At 52.6% G+C, this 15,702-nt stretch overlaps 2 protein-coding genes across 8 annotated transcripts in view; both read left to right on the forward strand.

The window, feature by feature from the left end:
* Positions 1-15,702, forward strand: part of LOC309530321 (uncharacterized protein) — a 275,292-nt gene that overhangs the window by 249,836 nt on the left and 9,754 nt on the right. The window contains exons 3-4 of one of the 7 annotated variants that reach the window (XM_082219145.1): positions 14,645-14,726; positions 14,997-15,079. The exons of 4 other annotated variants lie outside the window; for them this stretch is intronic. In XM_082219145.1, the coding sequence (XP_082075271.1) occupies positions 14,645-14,726; positions 14,997-15,079 (165 nt within the window). Of the gene's footprint in view, positions 1-14,644; positions 14,739-14,996; positions 15,080-15,702 lie in introns of all 7 variants that reach the window. 2 more of the 7 variants (XM_082219143.1, XM_082219144.1) reach the window with 2 other exon arrangements.
* Positions 12,775-15,702, forward strand: part of LOC309530327 (uncharacterized protein) — a 73,384-nt gene continuing 70,456 nt past the window's right edge. Inside the window, exon 1 of the mRNA XM_082219165.1 lies at positions 12,775-12,916. The gene's annotated coding sequence lies outside the window, so the exon portion shown is untranslated. The remainder of the gene's footprint in view (positions 12,917-15,702) is intronic.

Raw genomic sequence — 15,702 nt, forward strand, 5'->3', positions numbered from 1 at the left:
TGCAGTTCTGGGCACCACAATTCAAGGACACTGACAAACTGGAACGTGTCCAGAGGAGGGCAACCAAAATGGTCAAAGGCCTGGAAACAATGCCTTATGAGGAACGGCTAAGGGAGCTGGGCATGTTTAGCCTGGAGAAGAGGAGGTTAAGGGGTGATATGATAGCCATGTTCAAATATATAAAAGGATGTCACGTAGAGGAGGGAGAAAGGTTGTTTTCTGCTGCTCCAGAGAAGCGGACACGGAGCAATGGATCCAAACTACAAGAAAGAAGATTCCACCTAAACATTAGGAAGAACTTCCTGACAGTAAGAGCTGTTCGACAGTGGAATTTGCTGCCAAGGAGTGTGGTGGAGTCTCCTATGATACGGACTGAGGGGGGGGGTGCCTATTTCCTCCCTTCCTTTTGGCGGTCCGAGGCGATGACCTCAAGGGTACCACCGCACACCCACCCTCGAACCCCCTTCACCGTTGCACAAGCACCACATGTTTCCCAGACCTTTTCCCGAGCGAAATAAGCTCGAGTATATATATATTCCCTATCCTTTCCTATGCCTATCTGCGCTCCATACTTAGAATGAGTAGACCGAGTGTTTCCCTTCTCCGCTTATTCCTATGGCCGCGCTTTGGCCAATCACAGCCATGCATTCGTCCTGCAGGAGCTAGCTCAGGGAGCTCTTGCACGCCTCATTTAACCTCCTGACGAGCTGCTGACGGCCCCCCATGGCGAGAACAATAGAACCGAAACTCCCGACCTCGTAAAACTGTCAAACCCTTGTTACAATGTATCCATTTCTGCAAGAATGGATACATTCTGCTTCCGCTTTTGATCTAGGCTACGGAACGGACTGAAAGTCATCAGAACCTTTCAAAATTCATATAAAATCAACCGCAGCTCCAATTTTCTTGCTCTTGGTGTCATTCGACTCAGTTTCCCCAGGACTCCATGATGTTGGCCGACTCCATAATCCTCGAGACGGCAAGTCACGTACACAGGAACTCCTTAATCCTGTCAGATCGCTCTGCCCAGCCCGTCCCCCGGGCAATACCAGGTGGCAGACAGTGCATATCAGTAACCCATTGTCTCACCGCCACCGGTACTCATGAAATGTATATTTGTGTATGACCCTCGCTCTGCATATTCCCCCTCCCTTTCCTCAAATGTAAATTAGTCTAACCCCACCTTTTCTCTGACATATTCATGACGTGTGTAATGTATTCATGATGTAACCCATGAAATCCAACCTTCCCATAATGTATTCATGACGTTTCTCGCACTGTGTTATGGGACTTGGTGGGAACTTTTAAAAGTTTATGTCGCCCCATTCTCGGGGTTCAATCTCGTCTTGAACCTGTTGCGCAATAAACTTGGATCTTCGCATTTTGCTCCTGCGTCCGGCTGAGCTTCCTTTTCTTCCGCTAGAATCCACGGACTTGGTCCGATTGGCTGGGTGGCAGGGTAGATACGCACCCAGATTTTCCGTAACAGCTTGGCGCCCAACGTGGGGCTGGCGGTTCTCCCGGGTTGCTGACCGGAGGCCCCGAATTCTTCAGCCGGCTGCGGGCCAATTTGCCCGAGAAGACCCTTTTGGACCTCCGGCCATCTCCCGGGCGGTAATCGGAAGCCCCAGGAGTTCAGCCGGGGAGCAAAAGGGATCCAGCCGGCTCATTCATCGATCCCGGGATCGGATCGACGGGAAGACGCGTGAGTATAGGAAAATCCAGTGCACTGGTGGGAAGGGGTGGAAGTCTCCTGGCAACTGAATTCTCTGCCCTCCTCTCTATCGTACCTTCTTGCCTTTCTCTTGGTCCAGTCAGTGAGAGAGACCGTGGACCGCTGCTCGACCCAAAGGGGGGTTCTGAGCTCTATCTCTTTATCTAAACCCTCCAGCCAGCCGCACCAATTGGGAGCCCGAAAGGTAAGACGGAGAGACCCGACTTGAAAGATAGCCGACTCTCCGCAAACGGGCATCCCAGTTGAAAGCAAGGGGTTGGAGCTCTCTTTCCGATCTTCCCGAGCGTCCTTTCTAGGGGGCAGGAAGTGGTCTTGCTTTCTATCCCAATCCCAGCCGCACCGGTCGGGCTACAATACCACGTGTACTGTAAGCCCGCTTCCGAAAGCAAGGGGGATTTTCGACCCAAACCTCTGTCCAGGGACCACCCGATCTGGCACCGCACGGTGCGGGCGTTCAGTAGGGCCCCTTTCCTGAGTTGTGACGATAGGTAGGAGGTTGCCAGGAGGGAATAGCCCATGAGGAATTGGGCGGGATCGGCAGAGTGGAAAAGGGACCCCAGGTGAATGGTTAAGGAAAAGGAAGTAAGGAATACCGGATAGCTAGAGCTCTTAAAAACCTCCCTAGGAAGTTGCCAAGCGACTAAAGACCTTTCATTTTACTAGTCCTTTGTCGAATAACCCTAGACCCACGAATCCTTATCGACCCCCTCCCCTCTCCTCTTTCCTATCTAGACACGCGTGAAGTATACTATGGGTACCCAGGCTTCCAAACACGAGCGGACTCATTCTGGGAGGAAGGCTTCCCGGAAGCCATCCCGTTCCCAGAAGGATCCCGACTCCCCTCTTCAATTTGTCATCGCGTGTTGGAAGTCGATTCCTGGCCACAAATTGTTATCTAAGGAAAAACTAGAGGACCTCTGCTCCGGAACCTGGCCCGCCAGGACTGCCTCCGCCAGACCCGAACTGCGGTGGCCACCGGGGGGTTCGTTTAATGAAGAACGCTTGAACCACCTAAGGAAAGCCCTGATAGAAGAAAAACCCCGCCAGTTAGAATACCTGGCCACCTTTGAGGCCGTAAGGAGAATGCTCCAAGCCCCAAAGGGAACAACATCTTACCAATTGCCTATATTAAATCCCGGGCGACTGCCAATGCCCCCCCCTTACGAAGATGACGATGTACGACAGACCCTGGTCCCCTTTTACTATCAAGGACCACCGCCGCAAGCCCCGACATCCAGCGACAGCGACTCCAGTAGTGGGGAGGAAACGGGGGAGGAGGATGAGGCACAAGACACCGAAAATAGGAGGGTCACACGACTACAAGCGAAAAAGGACAAGGGGGGGGCCAAACAAGTTAAAAACCCCGGACAAGCTAAAACTAAAATCCCCTCCTCTACTCACCACAACACCATTGAGGACTCTACCCAAGTCGGGAATAAACCCGCTCCCACGGAACCTCAAGGCTCCGAAAAAGGGACCCGGGGCCGTGATAAAGAGACTCCGGGGACTTCTGACCAAGTAAGCTCCACCGTGAGTTCTACTGCGGTCCAGATGCCCTTAAGGGCCCTGCCCATTCCTCCTCTCGACCCTGATGGGCCCCCGCGGATGGTTTACACGCATCAACCCTTCTATACCTCAGACCTGGTAACTTGGTCAAACCAGATGCCCTCATTGAGGGATGACCCGGACAAATGCCACCGCCAGGTCAGCGCTATCTTCTCCACACACAATCCCACCTGGCCCGATGTCCACGTCCTTCTGAATGCCCTCTTCAACGAGGCGGAGAAAGCGGACATTCTAACTAAAGCTGGGGAAGCCATAGAACTACCTGACTACCAAAGGGGACGGCCTCAGGGATTGCAAGCGCTCACAGCACAATGTCTCAGAGTAGAACCAGAATGGGACTATAATACCACTAACGGTATTTGGTGCTTAAACCTATTTAAAAAGGCCATTTTGGACGGTGTAAAGGCCGCCGGACAACGCACCGTTAATTGGACCAAAGTCCAGTCGGTCATGCAGGGACCAAATGAACACCCGTCCGATTATTACACTAGATTGGTCTCTGCCATTAAAACATGGGGAGGAATAGACCCCAACAACCCACAGCATGAAGTAATCATTAAAGGGTTCTTCAAGGATCAGGCTTGCCCAGATATCAGGAAAGCTCTGAATCTCCAAATTGGATACGATGGAAAGAGCGTAAGTGAAATCTTGTCCATCGCAAAATCTGTCTACAACTCTCGGGATGAAAGAAAGAAGAAGGAAACAAAGCCCGAGGTCGAACAAATACTAGCCTTAAGCATGGAACCTGCCTATGGTCCTAATCGAGGCAGGGGATTCCCTCGAGGAAAGGGAATCCGTGGAGGAGGAACCCCAAATCCCTATAGGCAATGGGGACCGGGGACTGGAGGATGCTATTACTGCCAGGAAGAGGGACACATAAAAAGATTCTGCCCCTACCTAAATGCGACACCCTACGGGGGACAGGAGCCTAAGCCTTTCCCTGTACGGATCACCCACCCTCCTTTCTCCCCGCAAGCCAACGTAACCCCAGGCTACAGCAACCACAACCCAGCGGCTTATACCCCACCGGCGGTCTCGAACCCGATCCCTCAATCCCGACCACAACCGGGACCCCGGACCCAAATGCCGGCCACCCAACTGCCAGCCATAGACCAGCCTGCCCACCCTTGGGCGAATGCTACTGCTCCTCCCTTGCACCCTCCAAACCAACCACCTCCCGATGATCAGAACACTTATTGACAATTAGAAGGGGATCCCGATCAGACCCAAACCATCTGCCCTGTCCTTACATTGTCACCCGAGGACCCGGTCTGTACTATCGAGATAGACGGCCACCCTTACCAATGTCTACTGGACACAGGGGCCACCTATTCCACCCTAACCGACAGTCACCTGGAACCAGGGACAGTAACCAAGAAAGTAATGGGACTGGATGGGATACCCCGCACTTGCCCGCTCTCGCGACCGGCCAAGGTCACCCTCGGACCATTACTAGCGGAACACACTTTCCTATTAACAAGCAGCCCAGTCAACCTCCTCGGCAGAGACCTCCTCTGCAAACTTAATGCCACCATAAAATGCTCCCCGGTTGGCATTTACCTACATATGCCAGGGAACTCCATTCCCATTTTCCAGGGTATCGTTCAGGAATCCAAAGCGGACCAACAGTTTCCCGAACTCCCTTTAGAACTGGAAAACGAATTGCCCCCCTCCCTATGGGGCACTGAATCAACCTCAGTGGGACTCTTACTCTCCGCCACTCCGGTTAAGATCACTTACCGAAGCGACTTACCCTTCCCATGCACCAAGCAATACCCTCTGCCCAAAGAAGCCATAGAAGGCCTAACACCCATGATTGAGGACTTCCTCGAAAAGGGGATTCTAGTCCCATGCGCTTCACCCTGTAATACCCCAGTTCTCCCGGTCAAGAAACCCGCTAAGGAGGGGGCACCTATACGGTACCGTTTTGTGCAGGACTTGAGATTAGTGAACCAATTCGTGATTCCCCGACACCCGGTAGTTGGCAACCCCAACTCCCTCCTAAACGCCATTCCAGCAGGGACGACTTGGTACTCCGCTGCGGACCTGTGTTCTGCCTTCTTCAGCATACCCCTAGATCCAGCCAGCCAATTCCTTTTTGCATTTACCTGGGGGCCCAGCCAATTAACGTGGACCAGACTGCCCCAAGGCTATGTAGAGTCACCCGCCATTTTTTCGGCCGTGTTACATCAGGACTTAGAGGACATCCACCTACCGGCCAGTTCCACCCTGCTTCTCTACGTGGACGATATTTTATTATGCTCTACCAGTGAGGAGGCGTGTAAGATAGATACTAAATGCCTCCTATCAGAATTAGCAAAGAAGGGACATAAAGTGTCTCCTAAGAAACTCCAATATTGTAAGCAAGAAGTCAAGTATCTCGGACACATCTTGGGAGTAGGGACCAGAAGTCTAGCCACTGACAGGATTGAGGCAGTCACTAAAATTCCCCTCCCAAGAACAAAGCGACAGCTCCGCGGCTTCCTTGGCATGGCCGGCTTCTGCCGGGCATGGATCGCTGGTTACAGTGAAATAACGAAGCCCTTAACTGCCATGACCCGCCAGGACCACCCAGACACCTTAGTCTGGGAAGATGAAGCTTACAGCTCTTTTGAACGACTAAAACGGGAACTCAGATCTGCTCCTGCCCTAGGATTACCCGACTACCGAATCCCTTTCAACTTGTTCATCCACGAACAAATGGGGGTAGCCTCTGGGGTCCTAACCCAACCATTCCGCGACCAAGAGAGGCCAGTAGCATATTATAGTCTACAACTTGACAATACTGCCAAAGGGGCTATCAGTTGCCTCAGAGCCATTGCTGCCGCCGCTGTCCTCCTCGAGAAAGCCCAAGAGACGGTTCTAGGCCACGAAATCACCCTCCACGTTCCCCATTCAGTCTCAACCCTCCTAACCCTAAAAGGATGTCACCATTTCTCCAACTCCCGCCTCAACCGCTACGAAGCCCTCCTACTAACTCCAACCAATGTCACCATTAAACGTGTCAACTCGCTAAACCCCGCTACCCTACTACCCCTTCCCGATGATGGCACCCCGCATCATGACTGCACCACTATAGTCCGGCAAGCCGAAAAGCCCCGTGAAGACTTAGATCATCTTCCCCTGGAGAACCCGGACCTAATATTATATACCGATGGTAGCTCTAAAGTGATCGACGGGGTCAGGAAGACCGGGTACGCGGTGGTCTCCGACTTCGAAATAATAGAGTCAAATCCAATTAACTCTCAGTACAGTGCCCAAGCCGCCGAGCTAATTGCGCTGCTGCGTGCCTGCGAGATTGGTGAAGGGAAGCGGATAACCATTTATACGGATAGTAAATACTGTTTCGGCTTGGTGCACACAACTGGCCAAATTTGGCTCCAAAGAGGCTTTCTAACCGCTGCTGGGTCTCAAATCTCGCACGCCGCCCTGGTTGAGCGACTTCTCACAGCGATCCACCTACCTGCCGCTATAGCCGTTGTCCACTGCAAGGCCCATACCAAGGGCAGAGACTCAGTTTCTAAAGGAAACAGACGAGCCGACAAAGCCGCACAGATGGCAGCCTTACGCACCCCTAACAACGAATCCGAGTTCCAAGCCCTCCAACTGCCAGCAGACCTAGACCTCACAGAAATTTACAAATCTGCCCCAGGGGATGAGAAGGCTACGTGGGAATCGATAGGTGCCACCGAACAACAGGGTATCTGGGTCCTCCCCGATGGAAGACCCGTCCTTCCAAAGGCCTGGACTCCAAAAGTAGCGAGGTTTCTTCATCAGCGAACACATTGGGGAAAAGGGAGATTAATGGAACATGTAATTAGATCTTGGTACGCACCCGGGATAGCTGCCGCAGCAGCAGCAGCATCAAAGAATTGCATTACCTGCCAGCGCTTCAATCCTAAGCGTCAACCCAGGAGGCCGCCTGGAGCCAGACCATGGACCTTTGTCCCCTTTGAGAACTTGCAGCTTGATTTCATTGATCTGCCCCAATGCCAAGGCTTTAAGCATGCTTTGATTATCGTTGACCAATTTTCCTCGTGGGTGGAGGGATTCCCTTGCAGAAAGGCCACCGCATCCGTAGTTGCCAGGGCCCTCCTACAGGACATTATTCCCCGCTATGGCATACCCCGTCGCCTAGACAGCGATAGGGGGACCCACTTTACTGCAGAAGTGGTGCAATTAGTGGCCAAATCACTCCAAATCAAATGGGACCTCCACACCCCATACCACCCACAATCTTCTGGCCAAGTGGAACGTATGAACCAGGAAATAAAGATACAGTTGGGCAAACTTTGCGAGCTCACTGGCCTAAAATGGGTCAATGCACTCCCACTAGTTCTTCATAACATCCGCAGCGCCCCAACCGGACGTTTGAAACTCTCCCCATTCGAACTCTTATTCGGGAGACCTCCTCCCGTCTACAACACCCTATTCCCACTATCGGAACTGGAGCTCGGGGAGGCAGAACTTACTAATTATGTTATTCAGCTCCAGACACAGCTACAGCGTCTCCACCACTACGCGGCCATCGAGGGACAGAATCTTCCCATCGACGTCCACGCTCACTCCTTCCACCCGGGCGACTGGATCCTCGTCAAGGTCTACCAGAAAGAACCACTCCAACCCGCGTGGGAAGGTCCCTACCAAGTACTCTTGACATCGCCAACCGCCGTGAAAGTAGGTGAGAAGAATTCCTGGTTACATCACACTAGGTGCAAGTCCTCACCCCCTCCACAGGAGACGGAAGAAAGCAACGGCGAGGACTTCACCTTTTCGACTCCACCGGCTTTACCGACCTCATATATTGACGACGACGACCAACGGACCGGACCAGTTGATCGGGGCCAAGGTCGGGCTCAACAGACCGGACCAGTTGATCGGGGCCAAGGTCGGGCTCAACAGACCGGACCAGCCGATCGGGGCCAAAGTCGGGCTCAACAGACCGGACCAGCCGATCGGGGCCAAAGTCGGGCCCAACAGACCGGACCAGACACCGCGACACCCAACTGGACGTCTGAAATCATCCCAGATACCAACACCATCAAGCTACGTTTCAGACGCGCCGACAACCACGCTTGACAGCTCCATTGACAGCTTGCTTCGTTTGACAGCTCCATTGACAGCTTGCTTCGTTTGACAGCTCCATTGACAGCTTGCTTCGTTTGACAGCTCCATTGACAGCTTGCTTCGTTTGACAGCTCCATTGACAGTTTGCTTCGTTTGACAGCTCCATTGACAGCCTGCTTCGTTTGACAGCTCCATTGACAGCCTGCTTCGTTTGACAGCTCCATTGACACCTTGCTTCGCTTGACAGCTTCGCCTTTGACAGTTCATCTGACAGCACCGTTCAACAGCGCTATTTGATACCTTCGCTTTACAGCCTCACCCTGTCCGGCGCCTTCGTTCGCTCACGCATCCGAGCCATGCGCCTGGTCACCACCGCCCTTCTCCTCGCCACCTTATCCTGGGTCACGTCTACCTCATCAGACCACTGCACAGGATTACGAACAAACTACCACTTCTTGGACTATCATGAGGTCGAGACGGGAAGGTCTAACCCTGATCGAATGGGGGACTTTGATTTCTGCCTTCCCGAGTCCCGGACCTTGCTGCGCCATTCCCTAGTTCCCCAACTCGCCGAAAACGAATATTGGGAACTTTTCATTCGAAACAAGGATTTACATCGTGTCGGCTCTGCGGCTCTCACTCTTGACCACTCCTCTTACCGGCTGACCTGCAGAAATGGGACTTACCTTCTTTACGAGAACGGGGAGGTCTCGCAAACCCCAAACTGGACCGAAGTCGAGACAGGAGGGGCTACTCACGCTTATACGGAATCAAGCCACCCCTCTGGAAACTTGATTTTCGGCTTCCAGTGCCTCCGCTCCACCCCAGAAACCCGGAAGCCCCAACTCCAAGGACTCTGCCTACGACGGTTCTGCTGCCTATGGGACTTAGGGGTCACTCATGAGTGGAGAGGGGCTGAATATCTCGAAGGGTGGCACCATTCCTTACACCCCTCGCGCTCCCCCTCATGGGACCACGTCGGACCCCTGCGATGCGGCGGTATCGCCAGGGATAGGCGACTACTGAACACCACCGACCCCCTCCATCCGGTTGGCACAGCACCCCGACAATTCGGCGCCGACCCGGCACTCCCGGGAGAAGACCTCCTGTCATCCTGGGAGCAAAACTCCTATATTAAGCTTCTCAGCCAGGTGGCGAAGGAGTCACCCTACCCGGACTGCTGGATTTGCGCTCACGCACCCAGCCATCTCCAACAGAGCCTCCCACTGGTCCCTGTACCAGTGACCCTAGAACAGTTCCGTTCCGGAAATGTTACCTCCTGGAACCTGACCGCACTCAACTTAACACATCAATACCTCTACCTCACCGGCCCTACGAAGGGACCCCTTTGCCGCAGCTTCTCAGGGGAAGGAACCTTCATCGGATCCAGTACATGCACCAACACTTTGGAAATCCTACCAACTGGACTGGTCACTGTCTCTAACACAAGGGACTCCCGAACTTTTCCTAATCTTACTGTTGCCTGGGCCGCTGCGGTTGGACATCCCTTGGACTGGAAACCACAACCCGCAGACACCAAGCTACTACAAACCTTTGCTTCAGGCCGAATGGAATCTTACCTCAGCGGCCTATTCTGGGTGTGTGGGCACCGCGCCTATACATGGGTGAGCCCACACATGTCCGGATCCTGCTTCATCGGCTACATCGTTCCCGGAATTAGAATATTACCACACCTACCGCCTGGAAGACAACGGAACAAAAGGGAGCAAAAAGAGCTGTCAGACCTGTCAGACGTTGCTGCGAATGGAGAGACCGTAGGCCGAGCACTCTTCCCCGCCTACGGTGCCGGTTCAAACCACGTGGATATTCTCCGACTCACCGACATCCTCCTTAAGTTCATGCAGGAGGCGACTCAGATCACAGACTCTCTCATGTCGGAACTATCCGAGGTAAGACAATTGAGCCTACAGACGAGGATCGCGACAGACTTCCTCTTGTCCAGTCAAGGAGGTACCTGTGCATTAATAGGCACAGAGTGCTGTACATACGTGACTGACCAGACCTTAAATATAACTGGACATTTAAATAACATTCATGAACTAGCAGGGAAACTCCACGACATCCAGCATGAGGGGCTATCCGACGTAGACTTATGGGGATGGTTGCCCAAGCTGGGATGGCTCAGACAACTATTGAAAGTCGTGTTGTTCATCATTTTAACTGTTTTCCTCTGTGTCTCTATCCTATGTTGTACTATGCATTGTATTACCCCTTGCTGCTCTCTCCTCCGTCATTCTGCTTCTGCTACCTCCTTTCCTCTTCGAGCCTATTCCCGCTCCCGACATGCTCCCACTTTCCCAGACTATGTACAGATGAGACATTTGGGAGAAGGTGAATATGAGATCACCGAAATTTAGTGCTCAAATGGTGCGGAGAAAGGATTTGCAAGTTCTTACAGAACTTTAATGCAAATCTATCTCCGAATGGGGGACTGATACGGACTGAGGGGGGGGGTGCCTATTTCCTCCCTTCCTTTTGGCGGTCCGAGGCGATGACCTCAAGGGTACCACCGCACACCCACCCTCGAACCCCCTTCACCGTTGCACAAGCACCACATGTTTCCCAGACCTTTTCCCGAGCGAAATAAGCTCGAGTATATATATATTCCCTATCCTTTCCTATGCCTATCTGCGCTCCATACTTAGAATGAGTAGACCGAGTGTTTCCCTTCTCCGCTTATTCCTATGGCCGCGCTTTGGCCAATCACAGCCATGCATTCGTCCTGCAGGAGCTAGCTCAGGGAGCTCTTGCACGCCTCATTTAACCTCCTGACGAGCTGCTGACGGCCCCCCATGGCGAGAACAATAGAACCGAAACTCCCGACCTCGTAAAACTGTCAAACCCTTGTTACAATGTATCCATTTCTGCAAGAATGGATACATTCTGCTTCCGCTTTTGATCTAGGCTACGGAACGGACTGAAAGTCATCAGAACCTTTCAAAATTCATATAAAATCAACCGCAGCTCCAATTTTCTTGCTCTTGGTGTCATTCGACTCAGTTTCCCCAGGACTCCATGATGTTGGCCGACTCCATAATCCTCGAGACGGCAAGTCACGTACACAGGAACTCCTTAATCCTGTCAGATCGCTCTGCCCAGCCCGTCCCCCGGGCAATACCAGGTGGCAGACAGTGCATATCAGTAACCCATTGTCTCACCGCCACCGGTACTCATGAAATGTATATTTGTGTATGACCCTCGCTCTGCATATTCCCCCTCCCTTTCCTCAAATGTAAATTAGTCTAACCCCACCTTTTCTCTGACATATTCATGACGTGTGTAATGTATTCATGATGTAACCCATGAAATCCAACCTTCCCATAATGTATTCATGACGTTTCTCGCACTGTGTTATGGGACTTGGTGGGAACTTTTAAAAGTTTATGTCGCCCCATTCTCGGGGTTCAATCTCGTCTTGAACCTGTTGCGCAATAAACTTGGATCTTCGCATTTTGCTCCTGCGTCCGGCTGAGCTTCCTTTTCTTCCGCTAGAATCCACGGACTTGGTCCGATTGGCTGGGTGGCAGGGTAGATACGCACCCAGATTTTCCGTAACACCTACTTTGGAGGTCTTTAAGCAGAGGCTTGACAACCATATGTCAGGAGTGCTCTGATGGTGTTTCCTGCTTGGCAGGGGGTTGGACTCCATGGCCCTTGTGGTCTCTTCCAACTCTATGATTCTATGATTCTATCCTTGGAGGTTTCTAAGCAGAGATCGGATGGCCGTCTGCCACGGATGCTTTAGCTGAGATTCCTGCCTTGCTGGGGGTTGTAATAATAATAATAATAATAATAATAATAATAATAAAATTTATTATTTATACCCCACTCATATGTCTGGGTTTCCCCAGCCACTTTGGGTGGCTTCCAATCAAACACTAAAACACAATAACCTTTTAAACATTGAAAGCTTCCCTAAGCAGGGCTGCCTGTTTAGGGAACTAGACCCGGCCCCCTCTTGCTTTGGGTTGGACTAGATGTCCCTGGGATCCCCTCCTATCTCTCCACTCCTGAATTCTAGGAGGAGCTTCCTTGCCTCCTGCAAAGCCCTTTTCCCTGCAAGCTCTTCCTCTGGTTTCTGGCCAAGGGAGGGAGATGCTCAGAGCCCAGCCAAGAGCCTCGCGCTCCAAAAGGATATCTGGGCATTGGCAGCTGCCCCCCTAAATGCATAAAAATAATAAGAATCTGAGAGAGGGCTGAGCGAGGGAGGACTCGGCTTGGCAAGAGTTAAAGGGAACTGAGCTGCCTTCCTAGAGAGGACAGGAAGCGCACGGGGGGGGGCTGGTCCTCCAGAGCCAAGGCCCCTCCCTCCCCAGTCCTTCCCTTGCTTTGGGGTCCCTCCTGCAAGGGCTGCCTCGCCCTCCCCTCCTGGGATCTGGTGAGTCCATAGCTGTCAACTTTCAGATTTGAAAATAAGGGACCAGCAGCCTCACCTGTCTACCAATCCGGGATAGCAGCAGGAAGCAGCGGGAAAGGGCGCTGGAATAAGGGAAATTCCCGCAAAAAAGGGAAGGTTGCCAGCTAAGGGTGAGTCTCCTCTCTCTCCCCCCAGAGGGTGCAGTGGGGAGACGGGGGGGGGGTCCCAGGGCTGCAGCAGGGGAGGAGGCCTGGGGGGGGCTGATTTGCTCATGTGTGGGGGGGGACCCCAAGTCAGGGAGGAGAGGGTCCTGCCAGGGAGGGGCCAGGTCTGCCGCGCTCTCCTTCCTGCAGATCAGAGGAACCCAAACTCATTTGACCCTCCGCCCCCCCCTTTCAGAAAAGATCTCCCTTCTTTAAACAAAGGAGTCCCTGGGACTTTAACTCTGTGTGACATCGCTCAGCCTCATTGCACAACAGAGGAAACGTGCAAATGGTTTTGCAAAGCTGGAGGAGGAGGTGAACACTAGCCCCCCCCCTAAAATAAGAACAACGGGGATGAAGGAAGGAAAAGTAGAAAAGAGAGGCCAGGAATAAACAGAGAGATACCAGGCCACAGTCTGGGTGTTACATTGCAAACCAATTTGCGTTAAGCTATATAATAGAACAACAAAAAATCAAGGGGAATGTCTTTGGCCCCGCCCATTTGGCACTCTGGGGGTTGGCCAGATACATTCCTGGCCCTCAGGGCAAAGAAAAGGAGACCTCACCCCACAAATCTGTCTGGACAGCGGCAGGGATTGCAGAAAAGGAGACAGAAGCAGGGAGTGGAGGTGGGGTGAGGGTGGGGTGGGGGTGGGGAGCAACTCCAGAGGACCCCCAGGTGAGGACCCCCACTAGAGCCAAGCATCCATTTTTCACAAGATACAAATGACTCCCTTGTCATTCGGTTCTGGCTTCATGCATTGACTGGAAGGATGGAGAAACCAGGTTGATTAATCTGACAGAAATCCCTTCCGTTGCCTCCACATTCTGCACTGCTTGAAGGCGAGAGACTTATTACTTCTCCTCTTCCTCCTCCTCTTTCCTTTCAAAAAGATAGCTCATGGTCTGGGATCTGGTGCAGTCCAGCCCTGGTTCCCAGCAAGACTCATCCATGCTTGCTCAGGGAACCATTTCCCCCCTGTCCTACAAATTCTGTAACAGAACAATGTATTTCCTTTGTAGGATTTGCTAGAGCTTCTCATTAAGCCGGACAGAACTTGGCAGAAGACCAAAGGGTTCCTTCCGATCTCTCAGAGGCTTCCTGAGAGTACAGATGGATGAGCAAGACTCAGCTGGCCCTGGAACAGGAAGAGGCCATGCCATCCAAACTGGGAGCAGTGGGGGGTTCTGGGAAAACCCAGTGCAGAAGATCCATGGTGAGGTGGACACCCTCCGCTCAGAGGTGCAGAGCCAGCAGTTGAGGCAGTTCTGCTGCCAGGAGGCCAAAGGACCCCGAGAGGTTTGCAGCCGACTCTACCACCTTGACCATCAGTGGCTGAAGCCAGAAAGGCACACGAAAGCTGAGATGCTGGACCTGGTGATCTTGGAGCAGTTCCTGGCTGTCCTTCCACCGGAGATGGAGAGCTGGGTGAGGGAATGCGGAGCGGAGACCAGTTCGCAGGCGGTGGCCCTGGCCGAAGGTTTCCTCCTGAGTCAGGCAGAGGAGAGAAAGCAGGTGAGAGAGATTTTCTCTGGATACTCCCAAGGGGCTCCAACCCATAATGGTCTGCTGATGGCCCATCCTTTTTCTGGGAAGGCATCCATGTAATGAGATCTCGTACCCTTCAACTCTTTGTCATTCTCTTTCTAGCATTTCTCCCCATTCTCTGTTTTGAATCCTTGTTTCTTTCTCAGGGAAAGGATCTCTTTGCAGAAATGGACCTGGATTCCTGTGAGGCAGAGAGGCCTCCGTTGGACACCAGAGAGAGGCCACTGGGTAAGGAGGAAGGTGGTTTTTCTCTGTTTGGTCTTATTCTGTTGGTTTTCCAACTCATCTGAGGGTTCTTTTCATCTTGTTTTGGGGGGAGACAGTTGGGAAGAAGGGTCCAGAGGAGGGGAGATGCATTTCTGCACACACAAAAAACCTCCAAATACTCTCAGCAGGTAAGTCCTTCTCAAAGGCCCATCTGTAGTTAGAGATGCCCTGTTTCACCTATGAGAGAAGCAGGCACTCCTGGCGTCCTGCTTACCTTTTTTTCTCTTGCAGGTGGCAGAAGGATGCCGGCAAGACCTCCTGATCCGCCTTTTCATGGGGGCAAAAGGGAAGCAGCGGCTGTGGAACCAGATCAGGTCAGGGGAAGCTGCCTTGTGGAGACAGAGGCCGAGGGATGGAGCAATGTCATGGACTGGTTGGGCACAGAGGAGTGGTGGGAGGAAACAGCCGGGGAACCAGGAAGGGAAGATGGCTCAGAGCCGAAGGAGTGGAGGTGGAGGAAGGATGGGCGGTCAGAGGGAGAAGAGGGAGAAGTCTGGGAAGAGGAGGTGTCAGAAGCTGAAGGGGAAACAGGGCTTAGTGAGCTGGGAGACTCTGTGGCAGAATGCAGTGCAGAATCAGAGGCAGAAGAGGAAGGAGGCGAGTGGGAGAGGAAGGTCGAGAGGCTGAGGTGAGTCAGGAGAAGGAGGAGCCACCGGGGGCTCCCTCTCCTTTTGCCAGAAGCCGCCCTCCCTGCTTGTCTCTCAGAGCCAGGAGGCGAAAATAGGCTTATTTTAATTGTCTATTGATCACTGAATGCTAAAATTGTTTTCTAAGCAGTTGACAAACAATAACAAATAGTGGCCTGGATTCACTTAACCACCCCTATCAGATGAAAAATGGGCCTGCCCCCCATTCCTCCCCCTCTCCATGCCGCCCTGAACCCCTTGAATTTGGCTCTAGGGCATTGGGAGGGAACCTTCACAGAATAGCTCACAAG

The sequence above is a fragment of the Podarcis vaucheri genome, assembly GCF_965113315.1.
Source record: "Podarcis vaucheri genome assembly, chromosome: 4".
Classification (NCBI taxonomy): Eukaryota; Metazoa; Chordata; class Lepidosauria; order Squamata; family Lacertidae; genus Podarcis; species Podarcis vaucheri.